The 22,626-nt window shown below is 34.7% G+C and overlaps 1 protein-coding gene across 2 annotated transcripts in view; it reads left to right on the top strand.

Annotated features, from left to right (window-relative positions):
- The window catches only part of TINAG (tubulointerstitial nephritis antigen), a 50,964-nt gene that overhangs the window by 16,015 nt on the left and 12,323 nt on the right, over positions 1–22,626 (top strand). The window contains exons 6-11 of one of the 2 annotated variants that reach the window (XM_038175923.2): positions 231–354; positions 1,822–1,972; positions 10,696–10,876; positions 11,386–11,431; positions 15,546–15,651; positions 21,405–21,453. In XM_038175923.2, coding sequence (XP_038031851.2) covers positions 231–354; positions 1,822–1,972; positions 10,696–10,876; positions 11,386–11,431; positions 15,546–15,651; positions 21,405–21,438 — 642 coding nt within the window. In that variant the 3' untranslated portion in view covers positions 21,439–21,453. Of the gene's footprint in view, positions 1–230; positions 355–1,821; positions 1,973–10,695; positions 10,877–11,385; positions 11,432–15,545; positions 15,652–21,404; positions 21,454–22,626 lie in introns of those variants that run through there. The other variant, XM_027455097.3, reaches the window with a different exon arrangement.

Raw genomic sequence — 22,626 nt, 5'->3', positions numbered from 1 at the left:
GCAGCTCAGCTTTCCAGCTCAGACAGGGCATTGCCAGAAGCCTCTGGCTCTCAAGGCAGCTTCAGCACACAGACAGGGTGGTTGCCATGTGGAGGCTTGGAAAGCCACAGATGCCGATGCTTTAGGTTTCCTCAAATCAAACATTAAGAATTTTTAAAACAAAATGAGGAAGATATTGAAGGCAAAAGTAGGAAATGAAGCAAATACAGATCTCCTACATTTTGTTTTAGGGAAGTTCACCTCCGGAAGGAAAATTTCCTGAGTTTTTTGCAGCCACTTATGCATGGCCTGAGTGGATTCACGATCCTTTGGATCAACGAAATTGTGGAGCATCCTGGGCTTTTTCAACTGCAAGTAATATTCATGTTTTTACCTCCATTTAAAAATATAATTCTAGGTTACATGTGTAATGAAAATGTACGGTGATTAGTAATGAAGTAATTTCATTTAGCAATGAAAATTTCCATTTTCTGTTAACTTTTTATCAGCAAATAGTAATGTTTAAAATTGCTACACCTCTTCCTCTAAAATGTCCCGAAGACAAAGAAACCCATAGAAGCGGTAGAGATTTTTCTTTGCTTTTCATAAGTTTCTGTATCGTATGAAAATTTTTGATGACATAAAATAGCAAATGAATGGACTAGTAAAGTTTATCATAAATGGTGGAGTAACTTTAAACAAATCTGCATTCTTTGCTTGCACAACTGCATGCTCAACTTGAATGCTTAAAACAAGAAGGCATCATTTTATACATATACTTTCATATCTGCATTTGCCATTGCCTAACCCTTGCTATTCAAGTACATTAGGTGCAATCTCTTTGATGATTCTATGAGATGAAAACCCTGAAATTGGTCAGATATTTGTGGAAGAAATTATTTTCAAGGTTTATGTATAAAAATATGTCAATAACAAAATCATGCGTTATAACCTCTGGTTTTATGAAAAATGGACATGAGTATTTGTGTCTTTTTTCCCATATAAAATGTAGTAATCAGTTGTCTCATACTGCAATAAGTCTCAGTACCTATTAAGATATCTAAAGATAGAGAAAAAAATATTAAATAAATCCTTATTACTTGATCCGGCCAGTGGGTCCTCATGGGTGAAGGTTTCTTCTTTAAATAACAACATTACAAAGAAGTCATTTGATTTCACTTACAATTTAGTTAATTAATCTGCCTTTAAACCTGTGAATAAATATGTAAGTACTTAGAATTGTGACAACCTGATCTAGTTCAGACATCTGAGGTGACTATCTTGGAAGTAGTTTTGTGTGAATCCCATATTTATATATTAATATGAGCAATTCCAAATATTCTTCCCCCCCAAAAACAAACAAACAAACAGACAAAAAAACAAAAACCAAAAAACAACACAACATATTTTCAGTCCTGAATAATCATAAAGGAAGAAAAGGTAAAAAAGAAAGAAGAGGAACTTGGAAATTCAGCTGAAGAGATGTGGGGAGTATTTGTATCTTCTGCTGAAGATACATGAATATGAACGTAGATGAATATTCATGTACAAACATAGAAATTATCAGACTATATTTTCTATAGGTCTCATCTAATGTTTATATTTAAGTTTTGATGATATTTGGTAAATCTATTGATTTATAAAATTACAGTGAAGTTGCTCATGGTGCTTTGCAGTTTCACAACTCTCTTAAGATTCTGACAGATAGTACCAAATTCTTTTGCAAAAATATTTACAGACAGAAAATATAATGCTATAATTTCAGTCACACTTTCACAGTAACTACTAAAAAGCAGTAAGTAATTATTTGTTTCTAATAACACAAAATTTCTTTCAAAACAGGTGTTGCAGCAGATAGAATAGCAATTCATTCTGGTGGTGAGATCACAGACAACCTTTCTGTTCAGAACTTGATTTCTTGTGATACCAAGAATCAGCATGGATGTAATGGTGGAAGTATTGATGGTGCTTGGAGATATCTGAAAACACATGGGTAAATTTTTTATCTGTTTAGTTTATCTTAACTTGAAACAGTCACTTAATTTACACGTGTGATAATGATGATTTCTGAACTTTCAAGATAGAAACATTTATCTCTGTCTTAGGTCAGCTTACGTAAGATTACCTTGTATCACCTCATCAGGACAATCACTTTTTCTGGTTTACACCTTCTTTAAAACACCTTATTGAAGCCCAGGAGCTATGAATCATTTCCAAAGAAATAAATGAAGACTATTTTGAATTAGAAAGATAGGAGCTCTTGCTGAGAAAACTCTTAAACCACCCATCTCCTCTTCAAGGCTCATTATATCTGGATGCTGTCATTAGTTATAATACTATGGAGTAAAAAGGTAACTTCTCTAACAGCAAGAAAAGCAATACAAGTTTTTTTTTGTTTGTTTTGTTTTTTTTTATGTCTAGGAAAATATCATAAATGCACTCAAAACTTCTATAGTTTTATCTATACTTCTATCAGAGATACAGGCTTTTCATGTTAAATGACCTTGAGAAAGCAACTGGTTGCATAAGACAATATCTTGAATATTTAAGTTTCAGAAGTTGTCTTTATATAAAACAAATTGTAATCATGCTATATCAAGATTGTTCCAGAATGTAACACTATAGCAAGGACTGTACCTGAAACTTTCTTTCTTCAAGTTGGACTCAGCAAAATTAATAACCCTTAAACTCTGCGTGAACAGTTAGAAACTTTTTGAAGTGACATATAAAAATTTATAGAATTACAGGATGACTTAGGTTGGAATGAACTTTTGTAGGTCACCTAGTCCACTGTCCTGCTCATGACTAACTCTGAAATTAGATTAGCTTGCTCAGGGCCGTGTCCTCTGTCATGTCTTGAGTATCTCCAAGGATGGAGGTTCCACAGACTTTCCTGCAATATGTCTCTGTGTTTGATCATTCTTGCAGTAAAGAACTTTCTTCTTTTATCTAATTTGCATCTTTTTTAGTAAAATTTGTGATCGGTGCCTTTCAGCTTTTCACTGTACTTCGAGTCTTGTTCTGTCTCTTCTGTGGCCTCTCCTTATATAGTTGAAGGCAACACTTAGAATACCTTCTCCAGGCTGAACAAATTCAGCTCCCTCAGCTTCTCCTTGTATAATACATGCTTCAGCCCCTTAAGCACATTTGTGGTCCTTCACTGGACTTGACCAGCTTGTCGATGTCTTTACTGGGAATGCCATAAAAGAACACAGTACTCTAGATGTAACCTTACAAGTAACATTTTGAGGCATATAACCACTTTTCACTATGTCTTGGCAATGTTCTTGCTTAGCAAGATCAAAATCAGTATTGTGTGCCCACCTTTATCAAGAGGGCCCACTGCTGACCTCGGTTTAGCTTATTGCCCATCAAGACCGCAGATACTTTCCTGTAAAACTGCTTTCTACAGGGGTGGTGCCCTGACTGTACTGCTGCATGTGAAGTTCTGGCTCAGTGGTAGGATGTGGCTTCAGTCTTTGCTGAAACTTATGAGGTTTCTTTCAGCTCATTTCTCTAAACTGTCAATGCCCCTGTGAATGGCAGCCCTGCCCTACTTTCCAGCATACTGACCACTTACCACTAATTTGGCACCCTCCACAAGTTTACTGAGCATTCATTATGTCCCACTGTTAAGGCTTTTAATATAAATGACACAATGTTGACTCCTGAGGAATGTCACTAGTAAATAGCTACCAGTCACTTTAACAGTCAACCTTCTATCATGGCAGCCTAGTTCAGTTATTGAATTTGTAAGAAACTCATCCAGTCCCTCTCTCCAGTTCAGCTAGAAAACACTGAAAAGGTTGCTAAAGGCAAGGTAAATTACATCATCTGTTCTTCTTATTCTCCATGGAGCTAGCAATTTCATCTCACCATCTCATCATGGTGAGGCATGATTTGCTATGGCAAGTTTGTGCTGTCTGTTCCCAGTCAAGTCCTTGACCCTCATGTGCCTGGAAATGGCTTCTAGGAGGATTTGCAATAACCAGATGTTATATACTCTATAATTAAATTCAGCTGTTTCTCACATTGTAAAAGTTATTTTTTTTTGTGTGCTTCCTGTTCCATACCATAATCTACTTCCCCTCACTTTCATACACTCTCACCCTTTATTCCATCTTTGATGTAGCTCATACCTGTAGACAGAGAGATCTCAGGTCTGCTGTCTGTCAGCTTTTAATTTTACTTTAAAAACAAACAAATAAACCATGAAGAGATCAGGAGAATGTCAGACATGCTGCATCAGACGTCACAGTTGTCATGGTAGCATGGGGATCCAGATGAAGACCAAAGCACTGTCATTCACACAGACACTAAGAATACAAAGTGATCATTCTGCTTGTCTTCAAAATACATTAAACAGGTGAACTATTTTTGATCTGACAAGGATCTCAGGGCTTCAACATTAAACTAGTTTTGACTAGTTTTGAGTGGCAGGCCCTCTAGGTAAGTGATTACAGTGGGAAGTAATGGATTCCACCCTGGTAAAGGCCTCTTAGCACCTCATTTAGGCAAAGGTTTCATTCATGAATAAATTAAGTTTATAGCTTTATATTTTAATTAACTCTTTTCTGTATCTATAAGAAAGAGCAGGCTCCTTTTAATATGTAGCTCATGCTCTTTACAGAGTAAATATAACTCTTTCTCAATGGACTGTTTGCTTGCCTACCATGTTAAGAATGGAAGCACAAGATTTGCTAGTGCAGATAAGATAAAAGATTCATTTTAATCAGTATTATCTCCACAACAGTTGGAGATAATTTTTAAAAGGAAAGCCCTAAAGAATGCAGGAATCCTCCAACCTTCTGGGTTTCTGCTCCCCCAACTGTTATCCCTGTATGGGCATAACCACCATGAACCCATAATAATAAGATTCTTCCCATACCAAGAAACTATTTTTTTTTCTTTTTCATCTGGAGCAGTGTGATTAGTGACACAAAGCACTCTTCAGAGGCAGCTTAGACATACCAGAGTTAATTTATTTCTATAAAGAAAGCAAGGCATGCTGAAGCTGTATGAGGCATTTTGCTATATACCCATCTGTATCTATACTCCAAATTTCAAACTATGTGTATTATTGCTCATTCATTCAAGACACCAGACTTGCAGTTTATTCGCCTGATTTACCAGTCTTGCAGCTGACTGTCTGAATAAACAATTTGCAGGGCAGTTGTGGTGAGAACCATCAAGAACTTTTGAAGGCTATCTAGAGCTCTAAGAAATTTCTGTAGTCCAAGTTCATCTTCTTAGCCAATCATCCAGATTTCTCAGCCCTGTGAAGCCAGTTCCTAAACATACAGCTTTGTTGCTCTCTTACAGAAGTTTGCCTGCCTCCCATGCTTACCCCCAGTTTTTGCTTCACCATCAAAGTAATAAACATGAAAATATCTCTACTTACCCATTTTTATAAACAATATTTCTAAATCCTGATTTTTGTTGCTCAAGTTCAGACAACATTTCAAATCCTCCTCCAACTGTTCTAGCCACAAATAAACAGCTTAATGTAAAGATCAAAAGGGTGAGGAGAGATGTTGGAAGAGCACAAGAATGGTTATGCTGGGTCTAAGTAAGGGTCCTTCTAGTCTAATTTTCTGTCTCTGACAGTGACCAAGAGCAAATAAAGTAATAAAAAAGTAAAAAAAAATTACCTGGAAAAAACAAAACAAATCAAACAAAAATTTAATTCACTGATGTTGATGATTGAATCATTTTTATAGCTAAAACCCCACAACATTTTGCTTTTGACTATGAAAAATTGGAATTTTATGGGATAAATTCCAAAGCGTTTTTTGAATGAGCGCTGATAAATGGTGCTTGTTTCCTCACTCTTTCAGGTAACTTTTATTTTATGAGCCAGTATATTACAATCAATATTTTTTTTCATTATCTCCATAGCTTGCAATAGGCAGAAAACACATTGATTTTCTGTGTGGGCTTGTAAATTTTCACAGCAGGTGTTCAATGCTGTTTTAAAGCTTCTGGCTTTCTGATTTCTGAAGTATGCTTATCTCAGATTTTTGATAGATTTTCAGGAAAATATAGTGCTGGCTTAAACTATTGCCAGTGAAGTCAAAGGAAGACTTCCATAAAGTTCAGTGAGGAGAGCTTTCAGAAAGACTGAGCAAACAGTTAACAGTGAGATTTGCTGTAAGAGGAGCTGAATTACTGTCTAACTCTCTCCTCTCTCTGTCTTCCCCCATTAATTAAAGAAGAAATCTAGTTATTAATAATTTTAGATGTCTCAATTACAAGCCATATTTTCAGAGGAATCAATTTGGTTTGGAAGTGTTTTTGTTTGTTTGTTTGTTTGTTTTTTAAATCTGGTAATGGAAATTAAAGTTTACAGTCTTTATGAATCAGAAAGAAGTATTTTACTTTCAGGAAGTAAATGGTTACACACTTGAATACAAATACTGCTTGTAATCAGGACCTGATCTGTTTCACAGCTTGGGCTCCTAGCAGTTGCAGGGTTTGATTAATTTTTTTATTATTATTATTGATATTATTGTATATTATGCATGTATTGATGTTATTTTAATTAGGTTTGGCCAACTTGCTATTAACATAATCTAATATTTTAAAACTATGTCCTCAATTCTCAATTCAGATATATATGCAATAAAAAAGGAAATATTTTGATAAAGCTAAACACATAACATGACTACATGAATTCACCAAGAATGTGTGAGAACACCACAGGCTTATGATGCTTCTCCACGGATGTTGCTTGGTCCTAGTACTAGTATTTATTTATATGCTTATGTATATGTGTGCTTAAACCCATTAACATTTGTTTCTATTTTTCTTCTATGACTCTTATGGCAAGGACTTCTCTGATCCACTTCCCTTAAAGGTTTTTAGTGTTTAATCTTGTACTGATGTTTCAGGATGTACAAATAGATGTTTTGGCAAGGAGTTAAAGGCAATCTTTATGTTAAATTATGTTAATCATGATGGCAAAACCTATAGTTAGTGAAAGAATTCAAAAGTAACTGCTATTTCAGAATGAGTTGTCAAGTCTGGATTACTACAGAGATCCAGAATGCCAGTTCCAGATCCAGAACGCCAGTTAATCATTTGCTTCACTTCTGTTACCATAAATGTAAGACCCATCCATGCAGAATCTGTGACAACTCCAACGGGGCAATCAGACTGAAAGAAGGGGGAAGAAGATCCACATCTCATGAGTGCACTTGTCCTCTGTTCTTTTCTGTGATGTTTCTAAGCACACCTGAGGGACAGGTGTCATACTTTTTCTTACACCGGGTTGCAGTCACTTCTGCTCTGCTTATGAGGGATTGTGCTCTAAGGGCTGTATTTATCCACCTTACCTGCTTTGCAGGCCTGACTCAGAAACAATGTTGTATTTCTCTTGGAATGCTATGATCAGTGGTGAGTAGAGTAATTACATATATAGATACATTATATAAACATTATAAAAATATGTATATGAAAACATACACATATATATAAAACAAAGTGTTATTTCTACCCAGTGAAAGAAATAAAGTATAATACATTTTAAAACAAACAACAACATCCTACATACATGTGGCTTAAATACTTATCATTCCCCAGTTATCATTTTCCCCAGTTAAAATCTGGGGAATCAGATTATCTTCAGCCATTTCAGAATGAATTAAAAGGACTTCCCAGTCCTAAACAATAACAGCCTGATTGCCCTTAGATGGGCAGTCCCCGCCTTTTTTTTTTTTTTTTTTTTTTTTTTGTAGGCAGAGTTACTGCTTTCTGCAGCTTCTGAGTGTGTTGGTCTAGTTTGGGCAGAAACAATTTGCTAAACAAAAAGACACTCCTAAGGGTCAATTGCTCTATAACCAAGACTTAATGGGAAAATGCCAGAGTAGCTGAAGCATGAGTGTGCTCTTCTTTTAAAATTCCTAATGACTAAGTAAATACAGGCAAATCTAATTATGCCTCAAACTGCATGGAAATGCACTTTATTCTTTTTCAGATTCAGTAAGTTCAGTATAATTGTTGAGCTACTAAAATATATATCTTTTTCATTGGACTACGCATTTCAAAATATTCTGTTCCAGTGAGCTATTTTATTCTGTTCCTTAGAAGAGCCTTTCTGATATGCTTCCACGGCAACATGATAGAAGTGTGTATATTTTTTTAGAAACATAGTGCTATAATGTAGAAAACCAAAAGGTCCCAAAATCTCATAAAAATATAAAAAATAATGGTAGATTCTGGATGCTTTTACTTAAATGTTTCATATTGTTAGTAAGTGTATTTTAAATATATGCTTTATTTGCTTCGCTTTATTTAAGTAAAAAGGATATCCAGTTAGTCAAACAGTCAAAATGGCTGAATATATCAGGTTAAGCTACTTGAAAGAAAGAAATTTACTGTATGAAGAAGCAGTTCATTATAATTAAGGTTTTGATGTATTGCCAAGGTAAAGAATTAAAACCCCTCCTTACCTCTCCATGTAACTACCCTGTATTTTCATTACCAGTCTCCATTCTTGGATGCAATGAGGGTTCTTAACCCATTCTTCAAAGCTCCTTTGATTTAGCACTTTGGAGATTTTCACATCCAAAATTAGCATGGGTTTAAACCTCAGGTGATTTATTATAGCTCTTCGACAATCATTCCTCTGACTGCATCAGTGTTAAATACCTTTGAGTCTTTGAAGCCTGCACCTAGAGAAGTGTCATCCGGAGGATTTTTTTTTTTCAGTTCAAAGATTTGTCTTTAAGTTAGAACTATAAATTCCTCTCACAGATTTTCTATTGAACATTTCCTCCAACATTCTTACAGTAAATGGATATTTCTGATTTTGAAATCTTCATAACAATAGAAATTGTCCAATCATTACTAGACTTAATGTTTAAAAAACATAATCTTTCTAGAACATACAAGTTTATTTAAAACTGTTAAAAATGAGTCATTTTCTATAACTAAAATCTAAAACCTTGAAATCAAAACCATTAATGCAGATTCATAATAAGTGATATGTAAAAAATATCTGTTGTATGTGTGAGCAAAAACTTTCTCAGCATTTGAAAAATGTTTTGATATAGATACTTTTCTTAAAAGTAGATAATATGTGTTCAGGAACTGCAGAAAGCAGACACATACTGCTGTTATATCACAGCATGGTCTGTCATTTCAGTTTCCTCAAGAGGGTCCAGATGTCAATAATCAGAAACCTACAGAAGAAGCCCTGTGGCCTGATCCTCCCAGGATAGTCACTGACCTTTTCTGAATACTGGATGCCACATGCTTACCAGTCATTTAAGTTTACCTCAGCAACCTGATCTAGTGGGTAGCATCCCTGCCCATGGAGAGGGGTTGAATTTAGATGATCTTTAAAGTCCCTTCCAAACCAAGCCATTCTCTGATTCTATGGTTTATGATTCTATACCTCTGTTTGGTTAGTGTTCACTTCCAGGCACAAGCCTATACTTTTCTGCTTCCTTGAATTTCTCTATCTTGAATTATACTTTCTGACTTCAGCCTGAGTTTAACCCTGTCAAGAACAATGTGATGGGAAAATGAAGATTACAGATAAAGAAACCTTACTTAACCATACTCACATTGGCTTTATAAGCATAAAACATTATTGCAAAACAGTAAAATTATAAAATTGCAATAAGTCCCACCACTCTGATCCCTTCTGAGTTTCACATTTTCTCTGTAATTTTTCAGTACTTCAACCTGGGCAAAGTCCTTGCTGTCAGCAACACTCCAGAGAATTTTATTTTTCCCATGAATCGAGATAAGGCAACCCAGTTACCAACCCATAATCAAATGCTTTTCCTAATACTTCTCTACTGTCAGATTGTGCATTAACTTACTTAAGTTTAGTACTTAACACCTTCTCAGGTCATGTTCTCACTTGTACTTATCTCCCATGTATTTCAGGTAGTAACGTTCCCTTTTAAGGAGGTGCACTCACTCCAGAGATTTGTTGTATCTATCAATTAAGCTGTTAGTATTGCTTAACCACTAAGCATTGGACTTTTCTTTGAAGAACCAAAAAAATTTACTCATTTGCCAACAGACCAATTATTTTTACCCAAACCTTTAAAAATTTAATATAGGATTTTTTATGTCAACAAAAGTTCACAGGAAAATATGAGCAAATATTCTCTTTATTTTGTGAGAAAAATGTAAGTTCCAAGACATTTTAGCTGAAAGAAACAAAAAGACCTATAGCTTCTCAGCAAAATTCCTGTAGAAAATGTAGATAAAACTAGAAAATGATTCATTTCCCTTAAAAGTTTTCTGCTGCTAATATGCACATTTCACAAGCTACTTTTGACAAATTGGTACTGTTGAAAACGTTGGTAATTTATTGATCTTATTCAGTGTGAGCCTTCATGCATTCTTAATGAGGTGAACGTGCTAGGTGACAAAGGGCAGTGCTGACACATTTTCTATCCTACCTCTATTTAGAGAAGGGTGGGGAGAGAACTACTGCAACTGAAACTTGATCATAAGCACCATACATACTAAATGAAGCAAACATCTTCCTGTTGAAACTGTCAGACATATTCATATGTTTGAAGAATAATTCTTTCTGTGAACTTACAGTAGCAAAATAATTAAAAACTTGAAATAAAACAAGTTTTAAAATACTCTTTTTATTTTATTTTATTTTATTTTATTTTATTTTATTTTATTTTATTTTATTTTATTTTATTTTATTTTTAATTTTATATTATTTTTTAAACTGAACAGGGTTGTATCTTATGCTTGTTATCCATCATTTTGGAAGCATCACTTGGATCCACCAGGTGAAAATCACTGTTATGTGTCAAGTGAATATGGACAAAACTATACAAATGGGCCATGCCCCAATGACTTAGAAGAATCCAATCGGCTATACCGCTGTGGCTCTCACTACAGGGTCTCCTCGAAAGTAAGTTCATACTGTGCACTTATCCTGTCATTTATGTTTTCTCTTTTGGGAAAAAATATCTGGCATGTGGAAATATGTCTGTTTTACTTGAAGAGGTATAGAGTGAGTTTTCATTTTTATTGCCTTTGTCTTTTCAGAATTGGTTTAAATTTCCTACTTTTTTTTTTTGTTTGTTTTATGTTATCTCTTCAAAGAGATGTTGCTTTGTGGTCCTATAGGAATTAGGCAAGAAATTATGCAGCTGGAACTGTGTATTACGGAATCACAGAATTTCTAGGTTGGAAGAGACCTCAAGATCATCGAGTCCATTAGTGATTCTTAAACATGTTTCTGAAGGTCTTGCTCATTTGGTAAACCAAACATTCTGTAGCGGAAATACAAGTACAATGACATTTTTATGTATCTTTATACATATGTATAAGAAGATAAATTAGTATGTGTTTTTTAAGTAATTTAACAGAATGTATTTTCTTTCCTTGCTTTCTCTGCTGTTGCTTCCCTCCCCTCAGGAAACTGATATAATGGAAGAAATCATGGACAAAGGTCCAGTGCAAGGTATGGTAAGTTTGAAAGATGTTAATCTTGTTATTGAAATAATCAGTGTACAATGATCTTGTATCAAAGTATTAGAAATCATAAGTTACATTCCACAGTGAATAAAAGAGGCATATGCCTCTTCATGTAACTTTTGGTGTGTAAGGAGCCCTTCTGCAATGAAGGACTCAGGTTCTAGTGAAATAAAGAGACTTCAGCAAGGAGTGAGGGGAAGGAGTTAGTTGTTTAGCTTGATTGGTTGCAGCCATGGATGATGCTGCCATCATCTGGGAATTTGGAAAGGGCATTGTGCAAGATGTCCACCTCATGGATGGATGACCAGTGCAAAATCAGGGGACTTCTACATTTCTACTGACCTCAAATATATAATGAATTATCATAGCCTCCAATTCATTATTGAAATCTTCATTATTAGATATAATTAATTTCAGTGCATCATGGTGTTGAAGTTACTTCTTAAAGCTTGTTAAGTGGTCAGCTGCAATCTGAAGCTCAGCCTTAACAAGATCAATAGTATTAGTCTATGTTCTGCCCAACTTTTTTTTTGCTAAAGGGAAATGTTCTTTCCTGTGCTGCATTTGGTGAACACGGTATTTCCATTGATTTTGAGAACATGCAAAAAATGGGATCCTGAAGATAAAATTTCAGATCACTCTCTAATATTGCATTCCTAATATATGTACACACAGTTTGCTAAATTAATCTGCCCATACTAAATATTCCACATAAAGTAATCTAGATTCAGCCATTTGATACGTTAAACCACTCAATAATTCATATGATTTTCATATGTCAGTGATTTTTCAGAGACAGTGTCTGTATGAGGTAAAGCTAATGTTGCACGTGGAAAATTAGATCTAAAGGAGAGTATATATCTGAGAGTGTCTATTGCTGAGTGAAATTGCTTTCCATATTTTCTTTTTGCTGTAATGAGAATCTTAACTGAGCCACAGTTATGATCTGGTAATTTGTCTTTTTTTTTTTTTTTTTTTTTTTCTCTCAAAGCATCCTGCAAGTGTTCCTCAGCTTCTGAAAATTATTTTCCATTTTTCCTTCACCTGTCATTCTTCAAGAACTGACAAAGTGCTTATGGCTAATCTTATCTAATGTAATAAGCAATATTTAATAGCTGGAAAACATTTGAGAATCTTTCAAGATAATGATGTAGAAAGTGATCTTTTTTGATGATGAATATACTTCAATTTTTGTGCATATTTAACATTAAGAATAATATGTATATTTTCAGCAATTATGAAACCATAGACATAGAAAGGTAATTAAAAACTTTCTAATGCATCTTTCATGTTTGAATGACAATTTATTTCATCAAACATAATTGTTTTATTTGATGATGTGATCCAGGAACCGAGTGATTAGCAGTTTCAGGTACAAATGATGAAAAAGTTTTTAAAAAATCAGTATCCAAATAAACACAGTGAAGATTATTAATTCTTTGAAAACTTTCAAATGGGCATTTAAATACTACCCACAACATTTTTAATGGAAATGCTCTGAATAATTACATATGCTGACATAGGATAACATTCTCTTCTGTCACATTGGTCAGTCTCAACCAAAAGAAAAGTGAACACATTTTTGGTAATACATAAAGTTTTCAACCCCAACAAGTATTGAAAACTTGTAATTTCAGCTATTGTTATTTTGAAAATAAAGGAGTATCTGATTTGCTGCCACAATAAAAAGATCTGGAGAAAGCACTAAGCTACATTAATGTACAGCGTTCCCCAATTTTTTTTTTGTCTTCTGGTAGCAACCAATTTTTTGGGTTTGTATCTTCACATGTCTAAGACACATGGATTCTAATTTAAGAATTTTGTGCAGAGGTATCAATAGTAGAACAAATCTTATAATCTGCTGTATTTATGCATGGACCTGACAGCTCAGCGTGATAGGTAGTTCATGCATAAGCTACAGTAAGATATTAAAAATTGCTGCCTCTTCTGATTCATTAATAATTAATCCATTCATTTTGGAAAATGAAAAAGTGTCTTTGATGTGGGACAGTACACTGCTGGTTGGTGTAGTGTGATCATCTCATCCCATCCAAGTCACAGTCCAGATCAGAACATTGTCACTGAGTAAATAAACATCTGAGTGCTTGACTTTGAGTTATCAGCTCTGTCTATTCTGCACTTCATGTACCTAGTTCCTGATTAATTTGTAGGGTATGTATATATGAACAGATAAGTATATATACCTATACACATATCTGCACACACCCACCCACCATATGTGTAGATTTAATACATAATCAGACAAAATTCTTTCATGTAGACTAAATTATTCTGGAAACACACTTCAGAAATTTCTATTTCATTTCAGTGAAATTAATTTAGGTACGATGTTTCTTCAAAGAGCCAAGAACATGCTTTTGATTTAGAGGTACTCTACAGAGCAAGTTGTTTCCTGAAATTGAACATATAGATCTTGATATAGTGGTACAGGAACATCCAGAGGAATTAAACTCCTAGATCTATACACTAGTGAGCCTGGGGGCAGAGGGAAGGAGTAAACCATGATAGAAAACTCTAGTGGACTCCAGACCTTGCAACTAGAAAGCAAGAGTAAAGCTTGTGCTGTTTTCCCCTTGGTCTTTTGCTGTCAGTATCTGTGAGCTCTGATTCTGCAGACAGCTCTGGAAGAAGCTGTAGCATTAATTTAATTTAATTTATTTGTTTATTCTTACTTAACTGATATAATTCTCCCCAAGACTTGCCACTTAGAATCATGGTTTCTAATTCACTGTGTGTTGCTATCTGCATACATTTTGGATGTGAGTGGATTAACTAACAATGAATATTTTCAGCCAAGTTTACTGGGTAGGTGGGTTTGTCATGTTTTGAGATGCTCTTTGCCTTCCCATCTTTTTCCCCCCTAAAATTTGTCAAAGTATTTTGTTTTCAGTCAATTTGATAGAGGCCAAGAGGTCATAAAGACAGTTCATTTCCTTCAAGTTTATTCAGGTAGGGGAAAATAATTTGAAAACATTGCAGATGAAAAAACTGCAGCATGAGTTTGACTTACTGTGTGATTCAGATCTATACCAGACACATATGTTACAAATGCTCCAACCACATTCAAATCATCAATGAAACTCGTACTTTATTGAAATCCCAAGGCTCAAGACTCAAGAAATGGGGTTTCTTCAATTCTCATGTTCAAAGCTGTGTGGCAGTCTGTGTGTTAAAATCATAAAGTAAATGTAGGCTGGAGTTAAGCTTGTATTTATGCTTCTGATTAGGTAATGTAAGTCTGGAAAATATTTTCTTGTCTCTGGATCTTGTAACCCACCAAGTAACAAAGCAAACGGTACTGTGGCAGAACAAACTAGAAAAGAAGCCAAAATAGTTTCCTTAAAAATTAAATAATTGACATTCCTCTGAAATAATGAATAGATATAAAATTCAAATTGTAATATTCATTCTCTTGCACAGAATTTCCAGTTCATCAGCTCTTTGGCCTTATGTTGTTATTGACATGCGGTTTTCTGCTCCACTTTTTTTTACATTTTTTTTTTCTACTGAAAGTCAGCATGAATATAGGTATAGAAAATCCATTTTTCCAAAAGGAAATTCCAATGTACTTCATGATCTCTATATGAGGTTCAGAAAAAGCCATACAAATCGACACTGCCATATTTCACAGGATGTTGTATACATGGATAAACATCGACTGTTAAATACTTTTCTTGACTACACAGATGCTTGTCAGAACTGAGGATTTTATGCATGAACCTTGAGGAGATTTGTCTTATTGGACTGGATTTGAATGGAATTGACAAAATTTGTGTAAGGCTACAAGAGGAGATATTTCTTCTTACTGTAGTGGAATAAGTCCATGATAAGGAGTTCCCATGACAGGGAAAGCCAAGTAATTTGACAAGAGACCTTTGAGAGACAGGTGCTGCAATATTTTTACTAATTTACTCATAGGAGGGAACTTCTGAGCAATTAGTAATTACTCTAATTACAAAGTACATTTATACAGTCTGACACACACACACACACAAGATCTCACTGATAAAATCCAAGGAGCAAACTACAGTACAAGCAATATTTACTGACTGCTATTTTTCCTATTGTTTTTATTTTAGCTATAATGAAAGTGTATGAAGATTTTTTCCTTTACAAAGAAGGGATCTACAGACACTCCTACAAAGCAGGTTCCAAATGGAAAACACATTCAGTCAAACTACTTGGGTGAGTAAAACATATTATTTTACCATTTTCTCTGCTAGTCATGAACTTAGTAAAACATTATTTCCCAGTTTGGAACCCAATGGCTTCATTGTCAGAGGTGTAACACTGTTACCTTCCAATATTGCTTCATTGTTGCTTCATTGAAGCTTATTGTTGCTTCATTTTTCAATATCTGAGAATTTTAGAAATTATTGGGAAAAGCTATAGACCTATGACTTTGTAATCCACTCCAACATTTACTCTAAGACTATAAAACAGTGTTTTATAGAACAAAATGTTTTGGTGAGTGCTCACATATCTTCCATGTACACAGCAAGTTAAAAACAAAATGAAAATGATTAAAATGAAGCATGTCACCAAGCAGAACGCAAAGTGAAAGATAAAAATTGTCAGTGGCCTCCTAAGTAACAAGCACAGGTGTGCTTACACAGCAGTCTGGGCTCTCCGTACCCATACAGAAATAAGCTGCTGTTGAGGTGCTGGTTATTTTATCTGGGATGCACAAGAAATATACACCTAGGTCTGAAACTGCTGAAGAAGAATATGAATCCACCAGATATAGAATAGAAGAATATGATCCACCAGTGGATCTTCCCTCAAATGTTGAACAGTGCCACTATATTGAGATGACAAGTATCTAACAATGTGCATGCACATGAATTACAGAAGACACCTCAGGCCTCTTTTCTCTGACATGGAGGGAATATACAAGGATGCACTTATTAAATCACTGAGTGAATAGTTACACAGACGAATGACTAGAGATAAGCCTCAAACAAATATTTTGTAGGTGATTTAGAATATCAAAAAAATAATTATTCAGGACCGTGCTAGGAAGATTGCTGAGACTATCTTTAACATGTAGTTCAAGAAAATAACTGCATTTTGTACCTGTGATCTTAGTGAAGATACCTTTGCAAAGGACAAGGAAATGCTTATGGTTGTGGAAAATGCTGGCTAGGAATTATGAGTGTGCCTGCAGGGAAACAGCAGCAGGGAAAAGCAGCAGGCTTATACAGGATCAGCCTTGAGCCTATACAGTTGCAAAAAGTATTGACTCAGACGAATAGAGGAAAAGCTCCTGAAGTGAATGTTATGAAGCAAGGAAAGTGAGAAATTGACATGGACTATGGAACAGAGGACTGCATTAGGAAAAGATGTTTAAAAATGAAAGCCCATATATGTTGGTTTATGTATATGTATTTAATGTATATCTGAAAGATAAAGCAAAAGTAGTAAAATTAAACTATAAAATTTACACTACAGTTTGAATACCTCAGATGAGCTGCTATGGAACTGTGGGTGCAGATTCTGGGAGTCCTACACTTGGTGAAAATGTAGGGTGGTAACAACTTTTCCCTCAGGAATATATGCTGAGCAATTTACATAGGGGAGCGATTAGACAACGCTGGCACAGGGGGAAAATGTGATGGCTGAGAAGGGAGAAAGAGGGCTGTTAATGTGCTGAAGTGGCTGTTGATTTAAATGGGAACTGATAGACTGTGCATAGGAAAGATAACCCTTAGGTAAGGAACCATTTATGAGCAAAACAATGAAAGCCTTGACTTAGACCAGCAGCTGCCTAGAGATGATCATGTTGACTGGTTAGTGCAAAACACTGAGTAGGAGGAAAGGCAAGTGGTCTAATATGCCAAAGGACACAAGCAAGAAAGTGAAGGAAAAAGAAGAAAAGTGAAGGCAAAGAAACCTCAGGCTGTTAGGAGGATTTACTTACTTATTTTCACTGAAAATTGCTGAAGTATCCAATGGATCCAATATAAAGAATTATCCATCCTTTCTAACATACAAGGGTTCTGACTGTTGAGATTATACGACATAAATATTTGCAGAAGTGTTTAAGTGTAAAATTGGATCCAGGTTTGACAAGTTGGAGGCTGTTAGATCCCAAGACCAGGTGTGCTTAAATTTCTAGCAATGATAAATTCAGTGATAAAGTGTGACTCTGCACTGTGAAGTATAAAGCAGTTTTGAAAAGACTTACATGTCTTCAGGATAAAACTGTCATTTTTTTCATATCATTGAATAGTTTGAACTAATTTGAATGTAAAATATATGGCCCAGATATAAGCTCTTTGCCATCCATTGCTTGTTTTTATCTTTTGTTTTGTTTTGTTGTTGATTTTTTTTTTTCAAAGGACAATGCAAAATCCTTAGCCTAAATAAAAACTCATGAGAATCTCATTAAAGTTGGACATGAAACAAAAATATTGATGATGGTTTTTATTCTGCTTCGCAGAAATAATCTCTAGGGAAAGAAAAGGGGGTAGAGATGATGACGTATTGTAAAAAAATGTAGTTTCGTACAGGCTGATATTTATTGTAATCTGATTTTTCAGATTTATTTTTCATTTATTACTCCTTTTGTACAAGAGAGTCAATATTTGTAAAAGGCAGCTATAATAATGATTGACCATATTGAACTGATATTTGCAATATCTAAGAAACATTTTTGAAAATGCCATAAACTGCTCATGCATTCAACTACATATAAGGTGATGGAGATAAAATGGAAATAAATTTTAGTGAAGCTTTCCAGAGCTATTTTTAACAAAAACAGATTTGCACATATAAATTATCTAACTGATCACTGAATCATATAAATTGTGAATTCATTGACTGAATTTCATTGTAGTGCAGTTTGAAATTGTTAGCTATTTTATATCATTTTAAGGCTTCTGTTTCATAAAACCAGCTCTGATAGAACAATGAATCTTTCTCTAGTGAGGCAGTGTGTAACCTCAGGCTCAAGGAGAGAATGGGAAAACAACTGCATGGAAGCATAAGAGCAAAACATGGAGCATCCAGGTGGAGGCAGTTGAAGGTAGCAGACAGTTTGGGTTAGAACATGGTCTCTGTGGACAGTAAAACAGGGCTTTCAGTGGTCAGGAGGAAGGACTGGCCTGCTGACATTTCGAGAGAGTAGTTTCTATGTCTTGTCTGCAGAGGCAGGGAGGTAAGCAGAAAAAGTGAATAATGGAGACTGGGATTCATAAAAGCTAAGTTTTGATGTGTAAAATTTAGATGCCATATCTCTGCTAGGCAGTCATGGTTCTCTTTATCACCCATGGCTGTTGATCTGCTCTTTCCTACCTATCAGTCTTTAAGTGAATCAAATTGCTTTGTTGGATCCCATTTCTTTTTGTTGACTATAAAAGAACCCCTGAGGATAATGTCAGACTTGCAGAGCTGCATTAAAATGTCTAGGCTAGACTAGATGAATCCCACTTGCACAGGTATTATAAAGTAGCTTAAACAACAAATTAACTGACTGGGGCATTATATTTATAGTAAGACAGTATCTACAAGATGTCTTGCATATATATGTTTGCATATATGTACACAAACACACGGATTTATGTGTATATACAGATATATTTACAACTCAAATACACCATAATGAGAATGAGCTAAAGCTAAACATGTACACTTTATCCCAAGTATCAAAAAAACAGACTAAATTCCTATGAAAGAGGAACTTGGTTGCTGATTTACCTACCAGATTTAGACTTTGAGTTGCCAAACATGTCAAGTCTATTCTATAGCAGATTCTTTATAAAACTGATCCACCTTTTCTTCCACCTTATTTTTTTTCTAGTTTTCTACTCCTCTGGCTTTCTTAATTCCATTCATGAAAAGATGACAGAAGAGAAAAGGAATGTTTATAGGGATAAAAAAGAGTGAGAGTGAGGATATGGTGGATAGGGCGTAAAGATGTCAAAGTCTATAACTATAGAGGAAGTATGTTGGTTTAAGTAGCTACGCCTCTAGATCAAATATATATATATATTATATATATATATTTTAAAAGATAGGCGTAACATAGTAAAGAATCTATCACTAATTTTTGAAACCTGCTCAGACAAATTCTCCCTCAGCCTTATTCCTCTGCATCAGTTCAGCATCAGGGCCAGGCTACAATATCTGATCTGTCCACACAAAGAACTGCATCTGCTGCTCCCCTGACACGGAAAAATTCAGAAAGGCCTTAAAAAAGGCCAAGTCTTTGGCTACAATCAAATCTATGAACTGTCACCTTAAAGATTGGAGCAAGAATAATTTTATTAAAAGCCTTAGATACTGATTCATGAAAAAGATAGATTTTCAGATATGTAGAAGATACTCAGAATGACAAAAGACTTTCATAAGAGGACACCAAGAGATGTACATTAATAGGAAACAAATATCCCTTCTATTTTTCTCAGTGATTCACTGTAAGCTTTAAATTCAATAATGCACCAGACTAAATGGCATTGGAACAACTATGCCCTGAAAAAAGTATGGGCTGAATTCATTGCTTCTTTACACAGAGGCACACTAATTGAGATAAAATTGACACGTGAGGCAAAAACCTCTGTCTTAGCATTGACGGGCTAGTCACACAGAGCAACAGCACTTTAACATTTAATACACAATTAAATGACTCATCTGTGTGAAGTCCAAAGGCTTAAAAAAGATGCCCATGACTGCTGTTATTGACACTCTAATTTTTGGCTTTACAGACATTGTGATATGAGAAACAAGTTCATTTTCTTTAATTTAATTCTCTTTATTTTAGACAATCAATATCAGATACCACAGTTTAAAAAACTGAACAGCAACACACAAAAATATTTTACAGCAAAGATAAATACATTACAAGACCACAGGGAAAAGACACAATGTTTGGCAATTCATGCTGTTAAATCCATAAGACTGTTTCCTATATAATTTGTTATGACAGATTTGTGGGAATGATTTAACTACTGACTCACTCATCTCTCATGCTAAAATGTCTAGGCAAAACCATAGGTTCAAATTCCAGTAGCCATTTTCTGAAAAATTTTGTCTGGTAGAGAACACTAGTCAGTGACTCTGACCTTAAAAATCAAAGATTAAGAAAAAAATTGTTCTCTAATTCAGGAGATTAAAATCCTAGTCTTTAAGAAGGTACTGTGTTTTTGTGTATCTGCGGGTATACAAGAATAGGACATGACCTACCATAGTTATGAGTTTTTTTTCTTTGGCCTGTTATTATCATGACAGTTATACGACCAGGTCCAGGGAAGAAGTGAGATAAAAAGTTTCAGAATGCAAGTGCTTGTGGCCTGCTCTGTTTTTATCTGTAGAAGAAGGTACTCTGACCCTTATATGAAAGCAGAACTCTTCTATTAATATAAACCAAGTCAAGATGAGAGGACTGAGTAATCTTTGCATCGTCTTCCTCAGTATATGTAGTCTGTGGGAAGACAGTCATTGTGCAAAGATTTTTTTTTTATTATTATTATTTTTTGCCAGTGTGGTGACATTAAAATAACATTGCCTACATGGAAAACAGTATTAGGTGGACAAATGAGTCCATTTTATTAGCATTGGCTGGGGTCAGCACTTAGGAGAGATGTGTCTTCAGGAGTTATCCCTCTCTCTTGATTGCAGAGTGGTTTTTCCCTAATTCGAAGTCTCAGTTAACATAAATTGAATGGGATGAATTTGGACGACACCAAGTCATGTTTGATCACCAGCTACTTTGGGGGGGATGGAAAGAGTCAGAAATATCTCATTAAACTTATAACAATATAAATCATGTGATTTATATTGTATTGGAATTTATAAAAGGTTTTCTAGTTTACCATTTGACCTGAAGATCTCTGTGAATGTAGAAATGACAATATTCAAAATAAAAAAAAAAAAAAAAGAAAAAGAAAAAGTAACAATATGAGTCTTCACTTATATTTTGTTTCTAACTTTAAAAACAGAATACATGCAATGTTTCCTTCATACTTCTTTTGAGTATGCTGTTTTTAAAGACTTAACGTCTGTGCTTCATCTTCTTCGAAGAAATGTGACATGATCTTCAATGTGCACACACTCTTAAGAAAACCAGGAAGAAACCATGTCAAAAAGTGAAAAAAGCAAACAGCAACAGAGATAAATCTTGACATTATTCCTGCAAACTTTGTCACTGACTTCAGTGAATCCAGAATTCAACCTACAAACTGTATAACTTGGAAACTGCAACTGTGAATTAAAGCTAGTAGAAAAAGAACTACAGAGTGATATGAAATAACATTTTACTGTTTGTGTATTTTTGATCATAAGTTGGGGACTGTAAGTATGTAAGAAGAATCTGTTCTAGATATAAGTTGTTGGATGGGAGAAATTATAAAGATGATGCAGAATGCTGATTACTAGAGCATCTGTGTTCAGTAAACAGTTTAACTCCTAGGTTAATGCAAAACATTGACCTCCAAATCCACTGCATGAATCTTGAGTTTGAGATTTTAGCTCACATTTCTCTCATTTTCCTTCACTCTTATGGCCTTATTTCTTTTTTAATTGATAACTTCACTCTTAAGGAGTCAGTTAGTATACATGTATGTTTCAGAATGCTCTCCAGATCTCTTCGCTCCATTTTCCTGTTAACAGCATTTTACTTACCAAGCTTAATTTAAGCACACTAGGATGTAGTCTCTGTTCTCCTACAAAACTGACTACACCTCCATTTTAAAGCAAATGATGATAGCTCTTCTTGTTTTGTTAGGTTATACTTCTAGTTTTGTACCGTATTCAATATTTAACTATGATCTGCTTCATTTTCCCTGAAACTTGCTTTATTCCTCCTGAGTTTCATGAGGTCCATCTACATTGTGTTAATTCAGACTCCTGAAAAAGAAACTAAAGAATATTTAAACAAAACCAATTTCCATGCTTTGAAAAACTCTCCGTATTCTATTTTTTTTTTTTTTTTGTGTGTGTGTTTTTTTTTAACTTCACACATTGTGCATTCAGAGCCTACTTCTACTGTATTAATATCAAGGGAAAATTACTACTGAAGAAGACAACCTCAGAATTGGACAAAAAAAATTAAGACCCTTTTATGGAAGAATGCACGTGCTTATGCTTTTATCTAAAGGAGTGCAAGAATTGTGTTTTCAAAGCAAGTTGGAATTGATTTCCCTTGAGAAGTATTTTGCTTAT

Source organism: Anas platyrhynchos, chromosome 3 (assembly GCF_047663525.1).
Source record: "Anas platyrhynchos isolate ZD024472 breed Pekin duck chromosome 3, IASCAAS_PekinDuck_T2T, whole genome shotgun sequence".
Taxonomy (NCBI): Eukaryota; Metazoa; Chordata; class Aves; order Anseriformes; family Anatidae; genus Anas; species Anas platyrhynchos.
Note: the sequence above shows the minus strand (reverse complement) of the source record. Positions and strands in the feature narration are given on the sequence as shown.